This window comes from Engystomops pustulosus, chromosome 5 (assembly GCF_040894005.1).
Source record: "Engystomops pustulosus chromosome 5, aEngPut4.maternal, whole genome shotgun sequence".
Taxonomy (NCBI): Eukaryota; Metazoa; Chordata; class Amphibia; order Anura; family Leptodactylidae; genus Engystomops; species Engystomops pustulosus.
Genome location: NC_092415.1, coordinates 174,196,598 through 174,223,508, shown reverse-complemented (window position 1 = coordinate 174,223,508; position 26,911 = coordinate 174,196,598). Strand labels below are relative to the sequence as shown.

The window sequence follows — 26,911 nt, the reverse complement described above, 5'->3', positions numbered from 1 at the left end:
TTGAACCGCAGGAGGAAGCCCTGAGTCCTGTCTGGCAAACTCTCTGTTGGGGTTAAGGCCTGGGTGCCCACAGAAAGTGCTTCGAGTGCCACCTGTGGCACCCGTGCCATAGGTTCGCCACCACTGAACTAGAAGATGTTATGCTGGTTATGCCGTTTGACAATATATTGGTAGTGGTTTATTAGACCAATTGCTGATGACAAGTTCCCTTTTAGTTGAATTTGTATACATGTCAGAATTTTGTGAGTGGAACTTCAGCCACAAAAAAATTTTTGGTTCCCTGTAAGGATATTCAAAATTTTGGGCTGTTATGGGAACACGGATTAAAAAGTTTCATAGCAGATTTGTGTAATCACTCTTACAATTGACCAGTGCAGTGTGGGGCTAAGCTTCTTTAAATCCCCAGCATCTAGAGATCTTCTGCAGAGGGCACAGTGGGAAGAGAGGTCCATGCGAAATAGTAGATTGTCATATATCAGAATTCGTGCCTTCATCAGGTGTTAACCTGCAAAGACACTCACCCATCAAAGCATGGACTCCCCAATCCCAATAAAGATGTCCCAGTTGTGGCCTACACTGTTCACACTGTTCTACCAAGCCCCCTTCCCACAACAAATTCTCCCCACGCTCGAGCAGGAATTACCCTTACCGAATCCAAAATCACTGACTTCAACAAGTCCATTGAATTCAGTCATTTTAGGTTAACTCGGGTAAATCCCGGAAGCCGACTAAATTCACTTGTGGGCAATAGGCTTTGGAAACATTTTACAGAGGTGGAAACTTGTAGCCTAAGTGATTACCAAGTTCACCAACATGTTACCCAAACCATGTGAAAATAGTCTCCTGTTCCCTTAAATATTCCCTGGTTAATAATATCAAACAGCCCCCCATGGTTATTTTATATAAAGCTCCCCTCACTTCCTATGGATCCATTAGACACAGCCCCCTCACCCCCATGGATTCCTTATGTACAGCCTGATGTGCCCAACCGCATCTAAGAATACACAAAGATTTGAAGTCTATGAGACGATAAAAATACCATGTCTACAACATAAGGTCCAACTCCGATAAAAGAGGTAAATCTATTGGGATTTAGATGTGTATTGGGTGAAGACAATCCCCACCCAAAAGCAGTATTTACCCGCAGTATTCTGTTCCATCACAATACGGTACCTCTCTTGCCCATTGGCCTCCGATAATATAATAGTATGGTAATACAGTAACTAGGTGGTGGAGATAAGATTGTGGTTACAAGGAACCATCTGGCATCAATTGAGTCATCGAAGTTTATACTCCACACTACTAAACTATAATCACAAGCAGATTGTGGCTGCTCATCCCTGACACTCGGCCACCCGGCAGCTGCTGGGATCTTATTCTTAGTCTCAGTATAGGAGAACAAAGCTGTGATACTCCCAGAGGGTTCCTACCAGCGAGCCCCTGCACCTGGACAATTGTCATGTGTTATTATGGAGAGAAAAAAGCAGCGGCATTACTAATGTAGCCCTGAACTACGACTACAGAAGCAAAAAAAAAAGTCTACCCCCTACGGACACTGTTATTTTTCGGTGTATAATCAAGATGTTGGCCCTCTACTAATATGATATCAGACCAATATCTCGCAACCTCACTGAAGAAACTACAACACTCTTTAATGCTTAACAAGCACAGCACCAGACATTTCATAGTGGCAGCACTCGGGATTACAGCTCAGGGCTAGTCACATGAAGAGACTGAGCTGCACACAGACTATAACCAATCCATGTAACCTGAATGCATGGTTAAAACTGCTGATAAGATTTCCTTTAAGCTAATGATTGGTGCAACTGATTAGATGGGACAGAATTACTGACACAAGTTATACATATTACAGAGCTTCTCTAAAATATTACAGAATTCTGGGGAATTAAATTGAGCAGTTTTGCAGATTCTTGGAAATCAGGCGACCCTTACCGATCCTAGCACTATGGCAAACTCCTTTACGTAAAAAACACCCATGCAGTCTAATAACTCATTTATAGATATAGTAAAGCCCCCAAGTCATCCGCACATGTAGCCGCTCTGCTGAATGCTCCAGTACAATTCTATGGATTGTGCCAAATTGTGAACCCTGGAAGAGGACCCCGTTTTGTAAATTTTTAGCTGACCCTCACTGAAGTCCAGATAAACAACATGATGTTTGTGGCTCACGTCATTCAACAATTACTATGGAGTGGAATAGAATAGCGTGCCCAAAATAATAACTTTTCAGAGGCTGAACAGGTCCGGAATATATGCCCGGAAAGGATCACAACAATCCATTTATATATCATAAAATTGGATTAACAAGACTCAATTAAAAGTAAAACTTTGAATATCTACATATATGAGAAATGTTAAAATATGAAATAGATAAGTTTCAGAAAATCTGTCACTTCCCCTGACGTGTGTCACTAAATACTTGTATTCCATATGAAAAAAGTCTGCATCAAGTCTGTGTATGCAGCCTCCTGGTATTCTTTGTAGAGTAAAGCCATGGGTTTACTGGCCTCGTTCACATGTTCTAGAACTTGGACCCAGACCACATATAGAGTACTTGTGGTCATGTGGTTTTTGGCTGCAGAAATTGGAAAGGTTTGTAGAACTCTATTTGTAGAAAACCTGGTCTTGTAGGTTTTAACAAGCCGTTCCTAGTGCTGTAGGTGCCAGGTATTAACCAAGGCTTTTTTAATGTTTTTTATTATAATTTTTTTTTAAATGCTTAAATCTAATTATTGTATTTTACACAAATTAAAAGGACATCCACCACCAGGATAAAGGATTGCAAACCAAGCACACTGACATGCTGGTGTAGAGGTGCAGGAGAAGTAGATCTAATTCATCCCTAATCTGTAATTTAATAATCCTGAAACATAACCCAACTTGTTAAAAGTTTTATTACTATCTTCCTTGTGTTCCTCCTCCTTGGACCGAGAACCGGTGACTTCTCTCCAAGGAAGAGGAACACAACGAGGATGGGGCGTGCATAATTAAATATCAGAGGTGCGCGGAATTGCCAGGGTGAGGTAAGTGAGCACCGAAAACCCATTTCTATAGATTATAGAATACTTTTTTTTGCCACAACTAATACATTTTTGGCCCTAAACAAAATATGTCCTGGGGTCAGTGGTATAGAGCCCAGAGAGTGGTGTGGTAGGTTCCCTTTAAAGCAAGTCAAAATGAGGCCCAGTATTGTGTGTGACCTGCATGTGCCTGTATGGCCTCAGCATGCTTTTGAGAAGGTTGTGCAAGGTCTCCTGAGGGATCTTCTCCCAGACATGGACTAAAGCATCAGACAACTCCTGAACAGTCTGTGGTACAAGACATGAGGACATGGATGGAGTGAGACATGATGTTCCAAATGTGCTCAATCGGATTCAGGTCTGGGGACAGAGCGGGCCAGGTCATAGCTTCAATGCCTTCAACTTTCAACTTGCAGTAACTGCTGACACACACCAGGCACCTTAGGTCTAGCATTGTCCTGCATTAGGAGAAACCCAGGGCCAACCGCACCAGCATATGGTCTCACAAGGGGTCTGAGGATCTCGTCTCGGTACATAATGGCAGTCAGGCTACCTCTACCGAGTACATGGAGGGCTGTACGTCACTCCAAAGAAATTCCACACCACACCATTACCAACCTACTGCCAAACCGGTCATGCTGAAGGATTTTGCAGGCAGCAGATCGCTCTCCACGGCGTCTCCAGATTCTGTCACATGTGCTCAGTGTGAACCTGCTTTCATCTGTGAAGAGCAATCTGAATTTGCTAATACTGGTGTCCTCTAGCAAATTCCAAGCGTCCTACACAGTGTTGAGCTGTGAGCACATCCCCAATCTGTGGACATTGGGCCCTATACCATCCTCATGGAGTCCGTTTCTAACAGTTTGTGCAGACACATGCACATGTGTGGCTGCTGGAGGTCATTTTGCAGGACTGTCAGTGCTGCTCCTGTTCCTCCTTGCACAAAGGTGGCGGTAGTGGTCCTGCTGCTGGGTTTTACAATCTGTTTTTCTGTAATCCAGTCTGTGGTAAAAGGAATATTCTTGAAAAGTGAGTTCTACAGAACAGGAAGCACCCAACAAACTCTAACTGTGCGTTGGATGCATTTACAGATGAATAAGAGTGTTGTCACATGTGGCATTTTGAACCCGTTTTTAAGCATGCTTAAGATAATTGGGAAAATGGACAAAAACCTATCAAAAACAAACAGATGCGTTTTCAAAAAACGCATGCGGATGTTAACGGACTGAAAGTGCATGCTAAAAAAATGGACTAAAAACTGGTTCAAAACGCCACGAACCAAAAACATTACACCAGGCTCGCCATGTGTGATGGCCATTATGCTTGTTGACCAGATGGAAATCTGCAAGATTTCAAGTTTTTTTTTTTTTTTTTTTTTTTATTTACTCAATACTAAAATATAGCAACGTGAAAAATAAAGCGTAGCACCAAAAATTCCCTTTAAATACTAATGCAAGTCAAATGCTTATCTACAAATTATTTAACCCCCGCCCCCCCCCCCCCACCACCTTTCCAGCAATACCTGCGCTATCCTAATGTAGACAGCCATGAAGTGTAACAAGTACAAGAAGCCTTTGTGAGTCATTGTGCATCCAGTTTAACATGATCATTAGATCCAGGAGCCGGAGCTTCTTGCCGTTTACAGATCAGCAAACATTAGATCCAGAAATCCTATGACTCCTCGCTCACGCAGAGAACCGCTGGGTTATTACACATCATCAATTATTAATTGCGTTGGAGGAGTAATAAAAAAAAAAAAAAAATCTACTGATAGCGATGGCCGATGCGTCATGAACATTACCTAGATATGCGGCTTGTGACGTTGGTGTGCGGCTGTCAGCGCCTACAGGCGGCCATAGAGGAGGATGATTTATTGCACACTCATCAATGAGAAGAGCAGCTGCAATGCAGAGAGGATGAATAACCTGAGCACATCACACACATCGGAGGTCTCATCCAACACACCCGGGGGCCAACTCACTGCACCTCTTACTTCATAGGGCTAGACTTCTATGAACCCAAATATAGGAGATTAGGCACCATTATATTTTTCATGCTCCTATATAAATATATAATGTGTTTCTGTATGATAAGTTGCACGTTAAAGCTTTAATTTGTGATTAATTACATTGGATTTTGTTGTATTCATTTATTTATAGCATTATTTTTTTTTTTTTGTAAATCAGAAGTTTTTATTCCCGGAATACCCCTTTAAATTTTATTTTAATAAGCCAAAAGGTCTCTGAGCACGTTGCCAGAGCCCTTCCATGCTGCAGCTTCACATGCTGTAACACTGTCACCCACTCCCCCCTCAGGACTTACTCCCGCCCTCTGCTTAATGTAATCTCCCACAGTGGGAGGAGGGGTGTGTAACAGCCTGTGAAGCCACAGGGCAGAGGGGCTCTGGTAATGCCCCCCAGAGCCGTTCTGGCTCATTAGCACAATTGTAAAAAAGTAGTCCTCTCTCCCTGTCCCCCCTGTTCTAGGTGGGGGTTTTCAGTTTATTTTTGTCATTTACTGGTGGCAGTGATCTGGACACCTGCTTGGGCACATTGTACCTCTTGACTTATATTTATTTTTTTATGGGGTTGCGACCCAAAAATATTGCTACCCTGTGGATACCCTAAACCAGTGGTGGTGAACCGGTGGCACTCTGGCCATTGTCCAAGGACAGAGTTCACCAAACACTGAATCTTCAACTTAAGAGATGCTGCTCTCAATGCTATTTTAAAGCAACACTTTATTGGCCGTTTGGAATTCCAGGGAAAGTGAGAAGGTGTTGACAGAACTGCATTATCTTTGGAGGTCATCTTACTGGACCCGCCATTTCCTCCTGTACAGAGAGACCCTAGAAAGAAGCTACAATGATAGTTTTAATGTGCCTTCCTTCTGTCAACTATATTGGTGGCCTCAGGCGGCCGATACAATTGAAAGACGTGGAAGAACAGGTAGCAAAAAAAAAAAAATTCCATGCTGGCACTTCAAGGTAAATAAGTGGATTTTGGATGTGGTTTGGGCACTCTGTCTGTAAAAGGTTCAACATCACTGCCCTAAACTCATGTGTTTATATGTTCTTCTCAATAAACTTTATTGAACCATAATTTTAAAAGTTGATTTTAGAAGGAAGGACCCCATGGATAACAAATATAACAAGATTACCACAGTCACCGTGCTTGGTTTATCATGTTGGATTTTGATGGTCGATTTCCATTAAAGGGCATCTACCACCAGGATGAAGGACTGTATGCAAATGAATCTGAAGGGCTCCAAGCTCTTTAGGTGTTAATGGAGCCAGGAGCCCCTCAGGCTAATTTGCATACAGTTTTTCATCCTGGTGGTAGATGTCCTTTAGGGATCCAAACTTATTCCTTACTTGTAACTATCAGAATAACGTTGTGAAAAAAGGACCCTTATTACCTCTAGGATTTTGCCTTCACCTATTTGTCCCTCTGTAAGTATTTTTCCCCACCACACTCCAAATAAATATATAGTAAAAGGATGTGTTTCAGATTTTGTCTCCATCATCTCTCTTCTTCAGGGGTCTTATTATTTATTAGTAAGGTGCCGTAGTGGTGTTCTGCCTTACATGCGTCTTCTAGTAAAATATACACAGTCACTGAAGTCACGGGAAGGGAGGATTGGGTCACACCCCATTGGGGAGAGCTGATAGCAGCAGTGGCCGAATAGTCTGCAGTCCTACGGCCACTACATATAATGTCTTGTACGTGCAGCTGACTTCCCATTGGGAGCACCGGCTTAAGGAGTAACACAGAGGAAAAAGAAGGAGGAGGCCGAACATGTGATGAGGAATAAAAATAATGACTGCTGAACGCACAGAAAAAGTAACAGCACTGCTGCTCCCCGCAGCTACAAGCAGCGCATTATCACTAATGTCCCTACACTAAGAATTATGCAGAGTCCCTCCAGCAGTGAAAGGTTTTAATGGAAGTCAAAATTACAGTATGTGAAACACTAACAAGCTTTCTTTCTCATACAAAATTTAAAAAAAAGTAATAACCCAATAGTATTCACAGAATTGTATGAGGGGCTATTTTTTGTTGCATAAGTTTTACTTTCTAACGGGACCAGGTTATATACAGTGCAATGTACTAAGGGAAGTGAAGAAACACTTTTTTTTAAGGATTCTGCTTTTACATTGTTAAAGACGTGGTAAAATGAAAAGTTCCCTTTACTCTATGGTCTGTACATACAGAGAAACTGTATAAAAAATTACCGGTATATCTTTTTTAGGGTATCAGTCAAGTTTTACAATAAGTAATAATACACATAAGACTTTTCACTGTAGAAGCCGTCCCCGGGTTACATACAGGATAGGTTCTTTAGGTTTGTTCTTAAACTGTATTTGTATGCAAGTTGGAATTGTATATTTTGTCACAGAGAAAAAGAAAAAAAAAAAATTTGCCTGGAATTACATTACATTTCCATCATTTTGTGGGTACAAGGATTATCAATAAAATGTTATTACAGACACCTTACAGCTGATCATTGCAGCCTGGGACTATAGTAACATCCAGAGAGCTTCACCAGAGGTCACAGAGGGCAGAGGGGTCCGTCTAAGTCAAGGACCGCCTGTACTTGAGGGGCACGGAGGGGAAATTTGGGGGAAATTTAACATGCCAGTTTAAAGCCCCATTACCGATATTTTTGTTGGTTTTCCACCCTGCACTCTACTTCGGGCATAACTAACAGAAGAGCAGTGCACCCAATAATCGAAAAAAAGAGATTAGAAATAATCCTTGAGCAATCTATAGTGTATCAGTAGATACCGGACCGGGTTTTGGAAGGATTTCCTGATAGAAGTAAGAGATGTTGGGAGGCGGATATAGGACCTATCGAGGAAGATCAGTGGAAAGAAACCTAAGAGTGCGCTCTTAGTGAAGCTCCCAGGGTATCACAACTGCACAGAGTCTATGGGACCCCCCAAATATACTGTTGGATCTTTCACAAACGTGAGGCCTCAAAGAAATTTTAAAAAATTTTGGTTGCCATGGATGGACTTTGGCTTAGCTTCCAGAGAGCTAACACACTACTGACTTGGTCTAATATGATTTTACATATTACGATTTATATTGGATTCCTGGGCCGGCCTCCATTGCATCGTGGGGTCCTCCACAGTTCAAGCATCTTAATCCTGGGGTGTGTATATTAACAATTTTGTGAGCCTATGAGATGCTCGGTTACCCTCCCGTGGATCTGATCTTTATCAATATAGAATGAGGAACGCTGAGACAAATGGACATATTGATCATTTTTGGGTTGAGCTCTGTTGGGTTCGGGGTTCTTGTGTTTATGAATGTTTGTTTAGTCTCTAAAAACGGAGAAAAAACTCAAAAATATGCTAATCAAAAAAAAAAAAAAAAAGAAGAAGAAAAGAACAGTGCAGATGGTGGCATCGACACCTCGGCATGCCATATTTTCTACAGTCTCTGGCGGAAAACCGGCGGAAACTACATCTGATATCTTTAGATTTGATTATGGAGGCAGAACACACCACCGGATATACTACGAGGCCGGAGCCTCTTCAGCCACTTGGGGGTAAATTACAATGGTAGTTCACTAACCCAGTATTAGTAAATCCCCGCCAATGTTTTTGGGAAGTAATTAGTAAGCCGTAAGTTTGCCGAGTCCCGGCTAAAAAAAATTTGTTGATATATGAAGTTCCACATGTATAAGTGGCAATAATTTGCAGAAATTTGCTTTACTGAAGCTGATCATCTCCACTTTGGGAATACATACATGTGGGCGCCCTACGATGGTCCTTATCGAAGCTTGGGCTCACAGTAATGCCAATAGAATAAAACTTGTGAAACTAGTAGACCTTTAAATAACCAATAAAAGGTTTATAATTGGGAACTGGTGACCACCACCATCAGTATTGTCAATATACAGTATTTTTCGGACTATAAGGCGCACCGGAGTATAAGGCTCACCTGATTATAAGGATGAATGACCAGCAGGTGGCAGACCTGTGCACGGTTCAAGGCAGCTGTCTGTAAGTACGGTTCATATATAAGGCGCACTGGACTATAATGCGCACCTTTGATTTCTGAGAAAATCAAAGGATTTTTAGTGCGCCTTATAGTCCGAAAAATACGGTACCTTTGGCAATCAATGGAAAGCCTAAAGGCATGCAAATAGTTGAAGCTTCTCAGAATTGACTAGACCAAGCCTCAAGACCAAGTGTGAAGGCTGAATACATATACAGAAAGGAAGCCACGCCCAACCCCACAGCGAGGAAATTCCTGAGATTCTCAGCGTCCAAAGTGGATTGAATTCTAAGACTTATTGATATTCTGCTGAGATCTCCATGTCATGGGAGCCGTGCTGGAAAGAAGCCAGGGGATTCAGAGAGGAGAACAAGGACCATTGAAAGGTGTACAGCACCCACCCCCGTGTCAGGACAAACCACACCAGGCGGCCCAGAGGCACGAAGCAGCGCTGCTTACCATCACAAGTGCTACATTCTCTGGTGGTCTAAAGAATCACATCCATGACGTGAATCAAACCTTACACAGAGAGCTTCTATGAGTGGACATATATTTTCCATGGCATACTGGTTATATAGCAGAAACATTTACTGACATAATGATTATTGCGCTATGTCCCCGGCAATGTTCACACTCTTCAATTCAATTTAAGGTCATTTTACTCAAAAAAAAAAAAAAATTAAAAAAAAAGCTATGTAAGGGTAGCAAAAAGAAGTCAACTCTGTGCGGGTGATGCCCTGGTCACAAAATATATGAATATTAGGCAATAAAGCCTTCATCAAGCACTCCATGTAGCATGTGGATTCCTTCAGCCATAAAACAGGCTTCCTCTAATAATTATTTCTATATTATATATAAATATATTATATAGCCCACATAGATTACGCAGCGCTGCACAGAGTTTGCCAAATCAGTCGCTTTCCCCAATGGGGCCCACAATCTAATCAACCTACCAGTATGTTTTGGAGTGTGGGAGGAAACCAGAGGACCCGGAGGAAACCCACGCAAACACACAGAAAACATACAAATGCTTTGCAAATGTTGACCCTAGGACTTGAGCACAGGACACCAGCACTGCAAGGCTGTAATGCTAACCACTAAGCCCCTGTGTTCTAGTTTTCATTAATTGGGCATCCTCTAGAATTTACCCTCATTCACCACAAGTATATATGGATCCTTAAGTCACACCCCACAAAGTTAGTGGAAGTAGTGATGAAGAAGTTGAGCAAAACGGTGAAGTGGTCAAATCGAAACAGGCAAGAAGAGAAGGGTCAGATATGACAGTATTAGTTATGGAAGAAAGAAAGGGCAGCACTCGCTTCTCACGATCCCATCAAGTTTATTCTAGTGGCAAAATCAGAAATATACACGCCGGGGTCCCAAGGTACAACAAGAGGGACCAAATGAGCAATCCCAAAGGAAAGGTGGGAACAAAATCCATGAACAAGGCCAAGATTATAATCCGGGCCAGTTAGGACCACCAACTATGTGTGCAAGTGATATCCACAAGTCAATTCAACTGAACGGTGACAAAAACGGAAGCCAGACAGTCCAGATGTACTATATCAGTAGTAACAAAGTCCTAAGTTCACACCTCATCAGTGTCCATGTGCTGGCCAGATTTTACCAACGTGGGGTTTAAGCATCATTGCAATGTGATGCAAAGAGTCCCTGCTTCCCAGCAGCACAGTAATTATACTAGTACTGACTAGTATGATGGAAGGGGTCCCTACTTCCCCGCGAAACACATCACTGTGACGCTCAGATTGCCAGACCCCGCACATAGTCTGTTTTTCACAGAACTTTAAGAAACCATCGCATTCATTAGTATGAGGTGACATCATCCATTACACATCACCAGGATTGGTGCGCTGGTAGTACACCGACTGATCCATGGTAACAGGATGTCTCCAGCATCTTACAAAACCTTGTACAGTGTACATACATTCCCATCTGTCTCCAGTAGAAGAGCAATTATTCTCTTCATAGTCCCTTCATGCACATATACGGATATTTACTAGGACACTAGGGGGGAGCGCTACGAGGTGCATTACATGTGTTTAATCCCTGTAATGTGTTTTCCAGGCACTTTTCATGTATTATGCATCTGCTAATATAACAACTTTGTGATGGCAGAGGGCAATGATAAGCAGAATATGCTGCTCACATTTTTGTGCCACTCCTGACAATAGGGTGGGATGTCCTGATATTTACCAGATTTATCCGGCTAAAAAGTCCTGTATCCAACATCTACAGGATCCTGTGGGCCCATATAGTAGTCCATCTGCGGTGCTCTTTTAGGCTTTCATGTGGTGCCTCATAGCTTCGTCCTACAGATCTATACGGGTTAGGGCCAATTTAAGTTTATTTACGTAATTTCACGTGGACGCACCCTGTACGACCCCCCCCCCCCCCCGGTGTCCTGCGTTCCCCATATTAATTACATGCAACAGTCAATGATCTATAAGAAGTCGCCACTGCACCCTGTATCAGCTAGATTTACAGATGGAATCGGAGTACAGACCAAACTACCAGTTTCTTAGTCACCCGAGACCCATCACTGTTCCCCCACATTTATCCTGAGGTTTGGATTCCTCATCCCTACACAAAGCCGCCCTATAAACCAAGACATTCATTGTAAAATTTTGAGCTAAAGTCTGTGTCCTCTGCTCAGTATTTCGGCCATCAGACAAATGCAGGAGTTTGCATGAACTCAGTCCACATAAAACACAAAGGTGTGCTTTTTTGTTTTTTTTTTGCTTTTTCTGCGCTCTCAACATGGTGTATTGTACGATCATTAAAATGTAACCTCATTATCTTCTATGAATTAAACTGTATCTTAAATACCTATTTTTTAGTTTCTCTACTGCCTGATCATCTAAAAAGTGATTGCCGGTTTTGTAGGGATCCGAATATAAAAAAAAAAAATGTACAAAAAGAAATATCTGAGCAGTGCCAAAGGGCTTGAATATGAAAAAAAAAAAAAAAAATATAATAATATATATATATATATATATATATATATATATATATATATATATAGATAGATATCAAGTGATTTGTGCAGACTCACAAATGGTATCAGAGAGGCAAGAAGGTGAAAATTCTTACAGCATTCAAGGCAGTGTCGGACCGGCCCACCAGAGAATCAGAGGATCCTTTGGTAGCCCCAGGCTTTAATACTTAAAGTCAGTAGAAACGTCATCTTACCTATTATAGGGTTATGGTTATTGCGACTTCACAGCCATGCCCCTTTTCTTAAAAAAGATTTAAAGCTACACACAAAAAAGATTTAAAGCCCCACCCAAAACCTGCAGCCAATGTGCCTGCAATACAAGTAAAATCACTGCAGATTTCTGCCCAGACTCTGTCCTGTGCTTGGTCTGTGAATCCCAGATTGTGTGGTGGCCAGACTTCACAGACTGGGAGTGAGACAACTGTCTTCAGCAGGAACCTAAGCCCAGTCCGCAGAAAGAGGAAGAATGCTGGGCCCTTCACTAACCCCATCCCAATCCACAAATTCTGAATGACTAAATTGGAACAGATAAACCAGAGGTACAAGAAGGTTTATCACAAAAATTAAAACATTTAAAAAAACTAAACTGATAATAAAAAAGACAAGCAAGTAGCCATGAAACTCAGAAGTGGGAACAGGAAGAGGAGTGTAGAATTTGTTTTGGACTGGATATATTCTGCAGGGTTAGTGTTCCTTGAAGTATGAGCTAAATGCACACAGAAGAAGAGCATGTGGGAAATGCACTACAAATAGGCCCCTAATCCATACCCTGTAACTACAAGAGAAGAGCAGCGATGAGCACCCAACTCATCTCCAACCTCACCGCATTTATGCCAATAAGAGGCGTCACACATTGCACAGGATAGGTCCGTGTGATTCATCCGTCCCTGTATTTATGCTGTACATGACCTCAGATTACTGCCTGATGTGAAGATGAAGTAAGAAGATAGCGCTCAGTATCACACAAGGGAAGTGCAAACACTGCGCTGCGATATTATTATTATTAATTCTTTATTTATATAGCGCATGCAGATTACACAGCGCTGCACAGAGTTTGCCAAATCAGTCTTGTCCCCATGGGGCTCACAATCTAATCAACCTACCGGTATGTTTTTGGAGTGTGGGAGGACACCCACACAAACATGGAGAGAACATACAAACTCTTTGCAGATGTTGACCTGGGGCACACAGGTATCCTAATAGGAAATTAAACAGGTTACCCCCCCCCCCCCCTCCAATCGCTGGCCGGGATGGGGCAGGTTAAAACTCAATTGCTGTGTTCTCTCCGGTCCGTGCCCCATGTAAACAAACAGGGGCACGGAAGCCACGCTGTGTACAGCTTCTGGCTACGCCCCCTCCCGTCCCGCATGATACAACGCTGGGAAAAGGGATGGATGGGTGTTTACATGGGGCACGGACCAGAAAGATCGCCAGGAGGTACCTACAGGTTTATTTTATTTTTTTAACCTGCCGCATTCTGGCCACCAATGGGTTTTATACCCTCGGATAACCCCTTTAACACATTCAAGCTTTCTTAGGGTAATCACAGGTGGGGAGGGGGAAATTTGGAATGCTACTTAAGTTTCCAGATAGAAAATTGTTATTCTTTGGGAAACCCTAGCGGATATATTAATCGAGTATTTCTGCTTTCACAGGCACCGGAATTATGTCACATAATGTAGAAGTTCTGTTTTTATCCCTTTTATTCTAGCAAACTGTAATTTTTGCCTTTTATGTACATGTCTGTTTATTTAATGGCCTTTTACATATCACCTTTTTGTTTGTAAGCACTGTTCTTTTAAGTTTAATAAAACTTTACTTTAATAAGAGCCTTTTTGTGTTCTAACAAATCTATAACCCAGAAGAAACTTCACCTAAATTATTTGCTTTTATGAGTAATGTTGAATTTGAGCATAATCCATGCAAGGTGTCTCATCAGCTGATATACGACTAGTGGTGGCAGCCAAAATTCACTCTAATGGGCGGAGAGCCGTAAGAGGGCGGTCCAGCAGGCTCAACCGGCTCCCTTACTGAGCCCGAATCCCTGATCCTTTCAATGTCCATCACAGCAGAGGGAGCCCTCTAAGGCACGGAGAGCTTGACTTCTGTATTGAACACTCTGCCTCTGAGGCTTTCCACAACAAATTTACATTACAAGATTTTCTGGATGATACCACCCCACTGGGCTATGAAAGAGACATGACCTAGAACAGTGATGGCAAACCTTTTAGAGGCTGAGTGCCCAAACTACAACAAAGAGCCGCTAATTTATCGCAAAGTGCCAACACAGAAATTTCATTTGTGATTTATACTCCCTTCTCTGTCACAGTTTTCATTGATACCAGCACTGAGGACACCAATAAAGCAGAAAATAGTCCCAGGTAGCGCTGTCACTTTAAAATAGCTCTGTGCACAGCAAGTCCTGGGCTGTCTGGGACTGCAGGAAGATACCTGGAGTCATCTCTGGTGATGGCCTGAGTGCCCACAGAAAGGGCTCTGAGTGCCACCTCTGGCACCAGTGCCATAGGTTAGCCATCACTGACCTAGAAGATGTGCAGCTGCTTTGCAACATACCAATAGTGGTTCATTAGGTCAATTTCTGCCCTTTAACTTCAATGGAAGCGGGTTTTAAACACCAGGCATAAAAGTATGGACAGCAGTAATACCATCTCTTAATAGCTATTTTTTTCCTAATACGAAGTAACTGTTGCATTCATTCTATCAGAACAGCAAACCCTGTTCAGTGTGAAGAGCCAATATTAGGAATGGGAGATCAACCACTTTTGGATGGGATTTGTTTTCTTTTACAAAGATAGGGGTTATATTAAAAGGGAAATAGAGGAATACGTAGGGGGCAATAATAGAAAAAGGTGAAATCCTAGAGAGATGGAGATGATAAATAAAAAAAAAAAAGATTAAAATCAAATATCGTTTTTTTTAAATACCAAAACGATATTTTAGCCCAAACCCTACATGAAATGTAAAAAAAAATTACAATATACTGTTGCTCAAAGTGTCCACAGGCTTTAGTAAATCTTTTTCAAAACTACAAAAAATTAGCCATGCATTGCAAGTTTCCACATACACCAGCTAAAATGAAAGATTTTTCTCATGCTACAAATAAAAATACAAGACCCCACATGTCTTTCCACAATCACCAGCAAATAAACTTGGCTGCTGCACAATACAAATGGATTTATTGAGAGACAGAAATATTAAGAGGTTCTGTGGGCCAGAGCAGTATGAAAGATGAATGAGCCCTAATAGAGACATTGTAGCCCCAGTAATATAACACAGACAAAGGCTATACTCACACGACCGTTTGGGGGACGTTTATACGTCCCCATAGACCGCAATGGGCGCACGGTGCCGTACAGTGCAGCACATCGGTGCTGCACCGCACCATTGCATAGCCGGGAGACAGATGGGACATGTCACATCTTTTCCCAGAATACAGCACTGTGCACCATATATCACTATGGAGAGAGGCGGGGGTGAGCAGCCCCAACACCGAAGTGTGCCTGCCATGCTACGGTTCATCATTCATCGTGTGAGTGTAGCCAAACTTGGATTTTTTGAGGGACATTCCTCTATTCTTTGACGTACTACTCTACTCACAAGTTCAAAAATAGATTTCGTGGCACAATGCTCAACAAATCTGCATTAAAAAAAAAAGCCCATTCTAAGGCCACATTCATACAGTGGGAGGAATTCATCCCTGTTTTCTGGCATAGAAGCAGTGAAAGAATCACTCCATGCCATGCCGGCGTGGACGGGGCGTAGAGGGGCGCAGCAGATGGTGAAGTGGGCGGGCAGGGTGCGTTACCGCCACAAGCCTCCATGATTTTGTAAAACCTGTGAATTATTGGTCAGAACTGGTGTAGTTTGGCCCAGCGGTCACGCTGCCCACCAGATACTTCAAGGGGGGGGGGGCATGGTCACTATCATATGTATGATAAATCTCCCCCACTGCCTTTAAAATCAATTTTGATACAACAATTTAAGCACAGGGGAGTTTCTCACAATCACATATATGTTAACACAATGAAACGCTTGCATTCAGGAACAAGCACCACTAGTTTTGCACATAAGCAATACAACATTCAGTGCTATTGTATAGCGATGCATCCTTGGCTGCCTAGGACTGGAGGAGGAGCGAGGAGATGTAGAAGGGGCTGTATTATTATTGGATTCCCCTGTAGGGAAGCTGCAACGATAATCCAAATTTCTCCTCCTTTATACTGTATAGGTGCCCTCAGGATGCCAATGCGATTGAAAGCTACTACAGACGAGAGAGAAAGGAGTCACTGCTTAAATTGTCATGTTGGTACAGTTTAATAAATAAGCGGGTTTTGGTTACAGTTTTGGGAACTAGGTCTCAAAAATGTTTGGCATCAGAGTCTTAGTAAATAAGTCCCAATGTGGGTAAAACCTCCAAGGGTCGCGGTCGCGGTATTTAACCCGTTAATGACTTAATGATTTTTACGGCGGTCATTAAGGGTACTTCTTCTGACGCGTACGGCTTTGTACGGTGGCGCGTCAGAAGAAGATTTCGGGACACCGGGTCTCGCTGGTGCCGGTGTCGGGCTGTGATCTTATAGCCCAGACCCGGCACTAACACCCGGGATCGGGAAAAACTCAGATCCCGGGTGTTTAACCCCTTACACGCCGCGGTCAAGCATGGCCGCGGCGTGCAAGCGTGTCCCGCGTGGATCGGACCCCCCCCCGGTGTGCTTACCGGGGGATCCGGCTCCTCTACCCGCTGGGTTCTGCCTTCCTGGCAGGACCCGGCTGTATGTAACTGAGCATGCACAGCATTCTCAGTTACTTACACTATACACTGCAATACAAGTGTATTGCAGTGTAAAGGCTTGAATAAGCGATCGGACGATCGCTTGTTCAAGCCAAGAAGTAGAAAATGTAAAAAAGTAGATTAAATCATTTTATTATATAATTAAATAAATAAAATAAAAGTCCCATAATCTCCCCAGTTACACATGAAATGCAAATAAAGTATATAAAACACAAAAACACGTACATATTTGGTATCACCGCGTCCGTATCAATCTGTACAATAAATCTAAATCAATCTTGAACCCGCTTGGTGAACGAGATAAAAAAAAAAAAAAAAAAACCCTCGAAAAACTTCCTGTAATATACAATTTTTCATCAAACACCATCACAAAAAATGTTCTAAAAAGTGATCAAAAAAGTTACGTTCCCTAATATGATACGAATGAAAAGAACAACTCTTTTCGCAAAAAATAAGCCATTCACGAGGTCTGACAACAGAAAAATAGAGAAGTTATGGCCCTAAAAAGTTGTCAATGGTAAAAACAATGCGATATTCTCCAATATTGGTTTTGCTCAGGAAAATTGAGCAAAGATAAGAAAAACTATATAAATGAGGTATCACCGCAATCGTAGCGAACCAGAGAATAAAGATAAAATATTATTTTTATGTTACGGTGAGCGGGGGGGGGGGGGGGGTTAGGCGGGTGAGGAAATGCTAAAAATCCAAAATAAAAATTGATGATTTTGTTCGTGTCCCCCTTGAAATAGTTAATAAAATCTCATGAATAAGCTATAGACCCCCAAAATTAATTATCTATACATTGTATCTCATCCCGTAAAAAATAAGCTGTCATATGCTTATGTGACAATACAAATCTGCTGTGAATGGCGCCTCCATTCATTCTATACTCGGCCGTGCGCCCGTACAGAAGTTTACCACCACATATGGGGTATCAGTACACTCTGGAGGAATTGTGCATCAAGCGTTGCAGTGCGTTTCATCATTTAAATTATTCTGAAACTGTCAGATTGGCCTAAATGAATGTATTTTCCAAAAAAATTCCATAGTTTCTAAATCGCAGGTCCATATTGTTTTGACCCATGTGAAACACTTAAAGGGTTAATAGAAACTGTTTTACATATGTTGAGGGGTGAACTTTCTATAGTGGGGTAATTTATGGGGTTTTACTATTAGTTAGGCCTTTCAAAGTCACTTGAAAGCTGAGTTGTCCCTCCAAATGTGAGTTTTGGCAATTTTCATGAAAATGAGAAAAATGGCACCTAAAGTTCTGCACCTCATAACATCCTAGAAAAATGACCGGAAGCATAAAATATCATCCCAACATAAAGCAGACATTCCGCAAATGTTAATTATCAAGCTTTTTTGGGTAGTTTTACTTCCTATCTGGAAAGCAGAACATTTCAAACTTGGAAAATGAAGAATTTTTACAAACTTTTGCCAAATTTTCACTTTTTTTCAGAACGAATCGCCAAAGTTATCACTTAAATTTTATAACTAACATGAAGTACAATGTGTCACAAGATAACATTCTCAAAATCACCGGGATATGTTAAAGCGCGCCGAAGTTCTAACCAATTATCGTGAGACATGTCAGATTTGAAAAATCGAGTCTGGTCATTGAGCTGAAAACTAGTGTCAGTGATAAGGGGTTAAGATGGGTTTGCGCTGGGATTGTGTTGTACGGGAGCGGATTGTGGCGCGGCTGCACCGGCTTTCATGCAACAGAAACCGGGGGGGGGGGGGGGGGTTTGCCATCAGACAATGCGACTGATTCGGACCGAGCACGGGATTTAACTTTGAAATTGTGTCGCAAGACAATGCACTTACATGCACCGGGAAGAAGGTGGTGTACTCTGTCGGTCCTGAGCGGGGAAGCAACACATGCAGGATATCGGGCGCACGATCTTAGTGAAACGCAGCAGAATGCAAGATTGTTGGACAATGCACTCCACAGGACCGGGTAAGTAAATGTGCCCCAATGTGTATCCCAATGTGTGCCCCAATGCTACGTGTATAAATTACAGTAAAATCCAGGTCTTCTTAAGATGGTGATTTTTTAACAAGGTTTATGTTCATTAACCCTTAGCTGGGGCTTAGGGACTAAAGCATCACACACAAAAATCTATAACCTTAAGTGGGTCTAGCAGGAAGATGTTCACACTGACCCTATAAATCACACTGGAAACCTATACACATGGATTAGTATGGATCTTTAGTTGCAACATTTTCTGTAACAAATCTAAAAATTAGTGAATATTTTTGAGAAGTTCGCAAAGGCGTAAAAGTCATCACCAGCAAATTACTGGCAACAACGTAGTTCTGCTGGAAGCGATACATCACCGGATTCGCTTTCCAATAAAATTTACTGCATGCAGGCGGTCCCCTACTTAAGGACACCCAACTTACAAACGACCTATAGTTACAGACGGACCCCTCTGCGCGCTGTGACCTTTGGTGAAGCTCTCTGAATGCTTTACTATGGTCCCAGGCTGTAATGATCAGCTGAAAAAAAAAAATGTTGAAAATCCAATCCAAAAAAATAAAAAAAAATTTGTCTGGATCTACAACTATAAAATATACAGTTTCGACTTCCATACATATTCAACTTAAGGACAAACCTATGGAACCTATCTTGTACGTAACCCGGGGACTGCCTGTATAAGTGAAATCTTCCATCCTGTGAATAATACATGGTGTACGGGCTTCAGGATTAATGGGGTTCTTGACATCCCGGCTGCTGCCATCAGAAAAAGATCTAAGCAAACATCTCCCCTGACTGACAGCGGTGACAATAGCCATAGAGAAAAGAAGACGGTGGGATATGACAACTCACCACAGGGGGCAGCGCATAAGGAAATTCCACAGACTGATTAACCTATTCATGACAGAGCCCCCCGCTTCATTGTACTAGAGTACGATATTTAGCTCTCCGTGTGAAAATGACGTCATGTTACGCATAACAATATGATAATAAAAGCGCGACAATGACAGATGGATGAGAAGGGCGAGGCACTTCTCCAAACAATCCAGATTATTGGTATATTAAGGCCTGTGTCACACAGGGAAGGGAGGGAGAGGAGCCATGTCACAGGTAACACAGCCTGGATCAGAGAGGAAAGCTGAGAATCAGGCTGAGTTCACACACTGCATTTACATTTTATTAATGGGGAGATTTATCAGAAGTGTCAAAGCAGAAGTGTTCTAGTTTCCCAAGGCAACCAATCAGAACTCAGTTTTCAATTTCCCACTGCTGTTTATAAAATTAGAGCTGAGTTCTGATTGGTAACCATGGGCAACTAGAACAGTTTTACCTCAGACACGTTGGGGGAGATTTATCCTAAGTGTCTGAGGTAGAATTGTTCTAGTTGCCTATGGTAACCAATCAGAGCTTAACTTATTTTTATAAACATCAGTGGGGAAATTAAAGCTGAGCTCTGATTGGTTGTCATGAGCAACTCAAACAGTTCTGCTCTGAGACTTTTCTGATAAATCTCCACCTATGTGTTTATGGAAACATGACCAAAGGACCTACACAAAAAAAAACATGCACCAAGGGGGAAATATAATAATAATAATCTTTATTTATATAGTGCCATCATATTCCGTAGTACTTAAATTTATCAAAAGCCTCAGAGAGCAAAACTGTTGTTCATAGCAACCAATCAGAGCTCGCCTTTCAATATACAAATTGCTATGGGAAAATGAAAGCTGAGCTTTGATTGGGTGTCATGAGCAACTAAAATAGTTTTGCTCTCACACACATTTAAGAAAACTCAGTCATAGCAACAGATGATGTCAGAATATTACACTTCTGCCCCACACCCAAGGTTACAGAATTGGGGTCCCAGTCCGAAGTCTCCTCCAACACAACTGCAGACTGATTAACTGGATGGGTGAATTAAAGAACTGGCCTTAAAGGGGTTGTCCAATAAAATAAATACTTATATATTGGGTGGGCAGCACGGTGGCTGAGTGGGTAGCAGTTCAGTTCAACATCTAAAGACCTTGTATGTTCTCTCCTTGTTTGTGTGGGTTTCCTCCAGGTACTCCGGTTTCCTTTCACACTCCAAAACATACTGGTAGGTTGTTTAGCTTGTGAGCCCTTCGGGACAGGGACCAATTTGACATGCTTTGGGCAGCGCTACCTAATCTGTGTGAGCTTTATAAACATAGAATTATTAATTTTATCTGACACGTACCTAAAGGAAACCTACCATCAATATCATGCTTGAAAAACCAGGGAGACTAACTCATAGATCCAGGCACTGTGACTGTGGTAATTTTATATTTGTTATCCATGGCCTACTTCCTTCTAAAATCAACTTTTTAAAATGATGCTGACGGGTGAGCATTACCAGAACCCCTCCAGACTGTAGCTTCACAGGCTGTTACAGTGTTCAAGAAGCACTTTACCCCCTCCCTTTGTGTGCTGAATCTTCCTCTGTGGCCAGAAGATTACAGAAGGTGGGTGGAGGGGGTGCTGAGGGAGAGCTGGAGACAGTAACATTTTGTGAAATTACAGCATGGAGGGGCTCTGGTAACATCCCCTGGTCCCTTCTGACTCATTAGCATAATTTTAGAAGGAAGAAGGCCATGGATAACAAATTATAAGAATATTACCAGTGTCACAGTTCCTGAATCTATGAGTAAGTGCCCCTGGTTTATTATGCTCGATTCTGATGGCAGATTTCCTTTAAAGGGTTTGCCCTGATATAGAACATTTTTGATATATGGCTCCAGGTGGTATAAAATAAACAGTCCATACTCACCCTTTTCCAGCAGTGATGCACGGTCATCAGCCATACAAAGTGGGGGTGCGCACTGTCAATGTGACATCCCCGCCAGCCTCTGAGTATAGAAGCCAGTGGTTGTGTGTGGCACGGTGGTTGAACAGTTTATTATTATACCTCTAGAGGTTGGTCTGAAATTTTCTGTAGCCAGATAAAACCTTTAACAGCAATCTAAGGTTTACAGCCCATGTAGAACTTCCTCAGATCTGGATAAATCTGCACAGAAGACTGAAATCAGCTTCATTTATCAAAACAGTGCAGCATGGGGTTTCAAAAAGATGAATAGAATAGTCACAAAAATTACTAAAACAAATCTCCTGTGTGTGAACTTACCCCAAGGTCAGTCAAACTATGGATTAATTCAGAAGGGCAACTTATGTTAGGAAGGGGATAAATTGGGCATCTAGAAAACCCCAGACTGGGAATCAGAAGTCCTCCTGAAGTTCCCTAATGAGATATCCAATGGAAGTCATTGGAGCAAAGCATTAGGTAACCCTGAACTCCACTGACTTTTAGGGTGGCCAGTTGTGGATATCCTATCGATTACAGGCCACATAAAGGTGTCGTCTGATCCCTGGTGACTAGTGCTGATGGTTTTCGGTGATCAGACACTTAGAGATGTGACATTAATCCTAAAGATCAATTATGTTAAATCCATTTCATTCTTTGCCTTCTCTGGATCATCACAGGAAGAAACAATACACTTATATTCCTAAGTACCTAAGGATACATCTAGTAACCAAGATTGGGAGGTTTTAAACCCATTTTGAACTTTTTTTTAATTTTTTAGTAAACCCAAAGGTTTCTCTAAGGCTACATACACATCTTAGCAGTTCTCCCTTTGTGTTCTGTTTCAATGGACTCATGCGCATGAAGGTGTTTTCTCACGGATCAACCTGGAGGGTATAGAAAACTCAAAGCAAGTCCTATTCCTGTCCATGTTTGAGAATTGGGGCTTGAGAAGTCAATGGGAGTGTGACAAATATTGACGCCACACGGTTGTGACATCTGTGTAGAATCCATATTTGTGGATCAATTTATAGGTAATGTGACCCTTTAATGGGTTGGGAAATGCTAGTTCCATCACTTGCAGAACCACAAAAACTGATTTGCAGTCTTTAGACGTTCAGAACTGAAACAAATGACACACGATCAGCTGTTTGCAGCAGAGAACAGCACATGTTCCTGTGCAGGGAACTTAAATTTGAGCCGGCACCTAACCACAAGCGCTGCATTCAGCAGGGGCTAAGCTGGACCTCCATGCTCAGGAGGAGACCACACTACCAACCCTCAAATTCTGCCTGTATGTATGTATAGTGATCAACAAGTGCCTTCACCTCCAGGAAGGGGACCTACCTGGAGAACCCAGAGTGTATAAACAAGGATGGATAGACTATAGATACATAGAGATAGATAGCGACTGTTTAACATAAAGAGACAGAGCTACAGAAAGCCATAAACAGGTAGAAGAATAGATAGATAGACACTGTAAATAGACAGATAGAAGGGATGGACTGTTGGTTACACAGACCTAGATACAGGAATAAATAGACACACAAAGGGGATAGACACTATATAAAAATATGCATAGATAGCAAGTATCACTGATAGCGGCTCTCTGATATAAAGCGATAGGTATTGTAAATGATCTGTGTGCACTATATGAAGAATTATTATTATTATCCATGACAACTACATAGATATTCACCTATGTAGATTCGGTGCCACAATCCCAGTTGTAGTTACAGCTCTTTACGTATATCGTAGAAAAGTGAATAGAAACAAATAGTTGGATATTGTGACATCTCTGTCATAGCCATCAGTCTAGATCAGAGAGGAATACAGTGTAACACACATTGCCTGCAGCCTCGTAGCAGGACACATTGTAACACCACAATCTTACCCCTGGTCTATAATGACACACTGTAACGACATGCTGTACATGGTAGAAAAGTGATGGGAAATTAATTCATGAATAGGGAGATCACTGATCCCCATCATGACATGTGACAGGTCACAGTGGATGGCACAGGGGGGTTGCCATGTTGTAGGGTGGCACCGGTGCTGTGCCTGGCAGGACATGTGGGTGTATAGGAGCCGCACACTGCAGGGAGCCGGGAGGAGCAGGCCATGCAGCGCCCTGTGCACACAGCGCGGTACTCACCGATCACCTCCTTCAGCTCATAGTCATCCCGGTTGATGGACCATGGCAGGGCGCTGGGGTCCGGCTCGGTCATGACTCTTGCCTCCGTAGAGGGGGGATTATTCGGTGCTGGTTCCGGGGCTCAGCAGCTCGCACTGTCTGTGGATACAGGAGGGTAATAATCCGGGGTCTCTGTACAGATGCGCTACAGTCGGTGATTCCCGGAGGTCGCCGCTCGGTGCTCGCCCCCTCCCCGGTGTCACACTCTCACTTCTTCTTCTGCACTCCTCACATTGCCAAACTTTGCCTTTCCCCTGCCCGGCCTGCCGTGCCCAGGGCCGCATGACGTCACCACGCGCCGGCGTCGCGTTCAGGCCGCCATCTTGCGTGTGGCACCGCTGACAATCCACCAGTCCTTGTATATAGAGCCTCAGCGCCCTCCTCCCTGTAGCAGCCACAGCTCCGGGCCAATATAAAGTAACACAGAGGCTTTCCTGGTTATCCTGTGGGGGGCATACTACTCATATCATGGGGTGTGCCTTCAGAAGGAGAACTAGCATATAGAAGTGGCAACTACCCAAATTGAAAAGTGGAAAAGTAATAGTGAAGTGAACCCCACAGGGCGTGCTGTTCTCATGCCACAAAATGCAGATCTATTATTCGGTTTTGCACAACTATTATTCGAAACGCACAAAACGCAGATCTATTATTCGGTTTTGCACAACTATTATTCGAAACGCACAAAACACAGATCTTTTATTCGATTTTGCGGTCGCATGTACGTCCCCATAGACGGCAATAGCGGCACAGCGGGGATCCGGGCCACACACCGCAAAAAGATAGAGCATGCTCTATCTTTCGGCGGATGTGCGGCCGTGTGCCGCTATTTCCTATGGAGGGAGGAGGGGTCACCTCCTCCTCACCTCCAGCACACGGCGGTATGCCCGCACGGCGTGTTGGTGAATAGACCAATGCAGATTTAGACTCCACAGTCTTATTCTACGCCAGACTACTTTACCAGCTAATAGTTGGTCTAGCTTTTGGTTGCATTTTCTGATGTCCAGTTTAGGACCTTTTTCTGAGAAAAAACGGTCTAAACCCCTCAATAACTGCTGAACGGGACATTTCAGAAGGAAGTTTAGTTTCTCCAGAATTCTGGTGTAGACAGGTTGATGAAAATCTCCCATTGTGTTAACATTGTACTTTGTAAACACATATGTTAACACAATGTAATTAGGCAAAGTAATTAGTCTCCTTTCCTTAGCTGTTGTATTGCATACAAAACCCATTGTAAATGCCACATGTGAATGCAGCCTTACACCAGAGGGAAAAAATGTAAATATGAATCTGGCGTAAGGTGGATAGTGGATTGCAAGCATGAGAGTGTTCCTCTAAACTTCTACATTTGGACATCTATGCATCCAACATCACAAGCAGTAGGTGGCTAGATTGGCACATTGCTGTAAAAAGGCACCTCCACCCAGGGGCATAAGGATTACAGTCGAAGGGGCTACTGGGCCCGGCTCTTTCCAGGGCCGGCCTCTCAGCTGATGTGGGCCCCAGACAAGGGAAGGACAATCAGTTCTATGTGTGTCATTGAGACACACATAGGATTGATTCAGCAACACAGCAGAGACACATGCTCTGCCTGTGTTCACTGTGTGCCGCAGTGTGACGAGGAGGTTTTTTTTTTGTCAATTAGCTCCGGGTCTGTATACAATAAGAAAGGTGGGGGGGATTTAATGGATTCCAGATATGCTGCACAGAGCTGAAGATATCTAGTGGTGATTTTTGTAGCAATAAGTAATTGCTGGAGAAGTTATCAATGTTCTGTACCTTATAGAGATTAATTGTCATCTGAGCCACCAAGATGAAGACAGATCAAAGGTAGAAGGCATGTCTATATCTGCCTTCTGGTAGACCTGAAGTGCAATACATTTTTTGGCGCTATATACTAATGTGCAGCTGGTATATATTTTTGTATGTGGTGCATTCATTACTGCAATATTATTACTATTGTGCAGGTATGTGGGTATATTCAGACCCATTTAAATGTTTCACTCTTTGTTTTTATTGCAGCCAGTTGGTAAGATCAAAAAAGTTATTTTTTTGCTCATTTTGGTACTCTGCCCCCATCTTGACAGAAAAAACAGAAAAGTAGATATTTTTTAAATCATTTATTAAACAAGAGAAACTTAGTGCAGTAGCAATGACAGTCTGTATGTAAGGTTTTTCCTTGAGAAAAAATTAAGGCTCATCTTGTATCCTTTGTGCCCATCGTTTGCTAAAATGGCCCTATGTAGCTGCATTCATTTCTTACCTCTGAGAAGCTCTCGAGGTTGTCTGCTTTCATACTTTGCGGGTTTTTTTGTTTTTTTTACCAATTTCACCACATTTGGATTTTTTTCCCACTTCCCAGTACAAGGCATTGGATAATAAATACCATCTAACTCAGTATTACAATTTGTTACGCAGAAATAAGCCCTCATACAGCTCTATTAAAAAGTTATAGATTTTTGAAGGTGAAGACCATAAATTAACCAAAAAAAGGCTGTGTCCTTAAGGGGGATAATACTTGATTGTAAAAAGGACTAGGGTGGAAAGGTGAAAAGAGACTTATGGCGATTTCAGACAACCATATAAGGCAGCCATACGCAAGCCGCATTTGGTCGCAATAGAAGTGCATGGTGAGCATATTACGCCATTGCAGCAAAAAATATACAGCACGCTCTATCTTTGGCCGTGAGTATGGTGACACCAATGTGTGTATTATTCCTGTACTGTCAAATTGTTGTTTGTGTTATTACTGCACTGCGACATCACTGTGTGTATTATAACTGTACTGTGACATCACGGTTTTTACCCCTGTCCTGGGACCTGTGTTTATCATACTAATTCTGTGACATCATTGTAGTATACACTCACCGGCCACTTTATTAGGTACACCATGCTAGTAACGGGTTGGACCCCCTTTTGCCTTCAGAACTGCCTCAATTCTTCATGGCATAGATTCAACAAGGTGCTGGAAGCATTCCTCAGAGATTTTGGTCCATATTGACATGATGGCATCACACAGTTGCCGCAGATTTGTCGGCTG

The 26,911-nt window shown here is 42.4% G+C and overlaps 1 protein-coding gene across 1 annotated transcript in view; it reads right to left on the bottom strand.

The window, feature by feature from the left end:
* The window catches only part of OXSR1 (oxidative stress responsive kinase 1), a 66,069-nt gene extending 41,877 nt beyond the window's left edge, over positions 1-24,192 (bottom strand). Inside the window, exon 1 of the mRNA XM_072153854.1 lies at positions 23,836-24,192. Within this exon, the coding sequence (XP_072009955.1) occupies positions 23,836-23,908 (73 nt within the window). The 5' untranslated portion in view covers positions 23,909-24,192. The remainder of the gene's footprint in view (positions 1-23,835) is intronic.
* Positions 24,193-26,911: the final 2,719 nt, after the last annotated feature.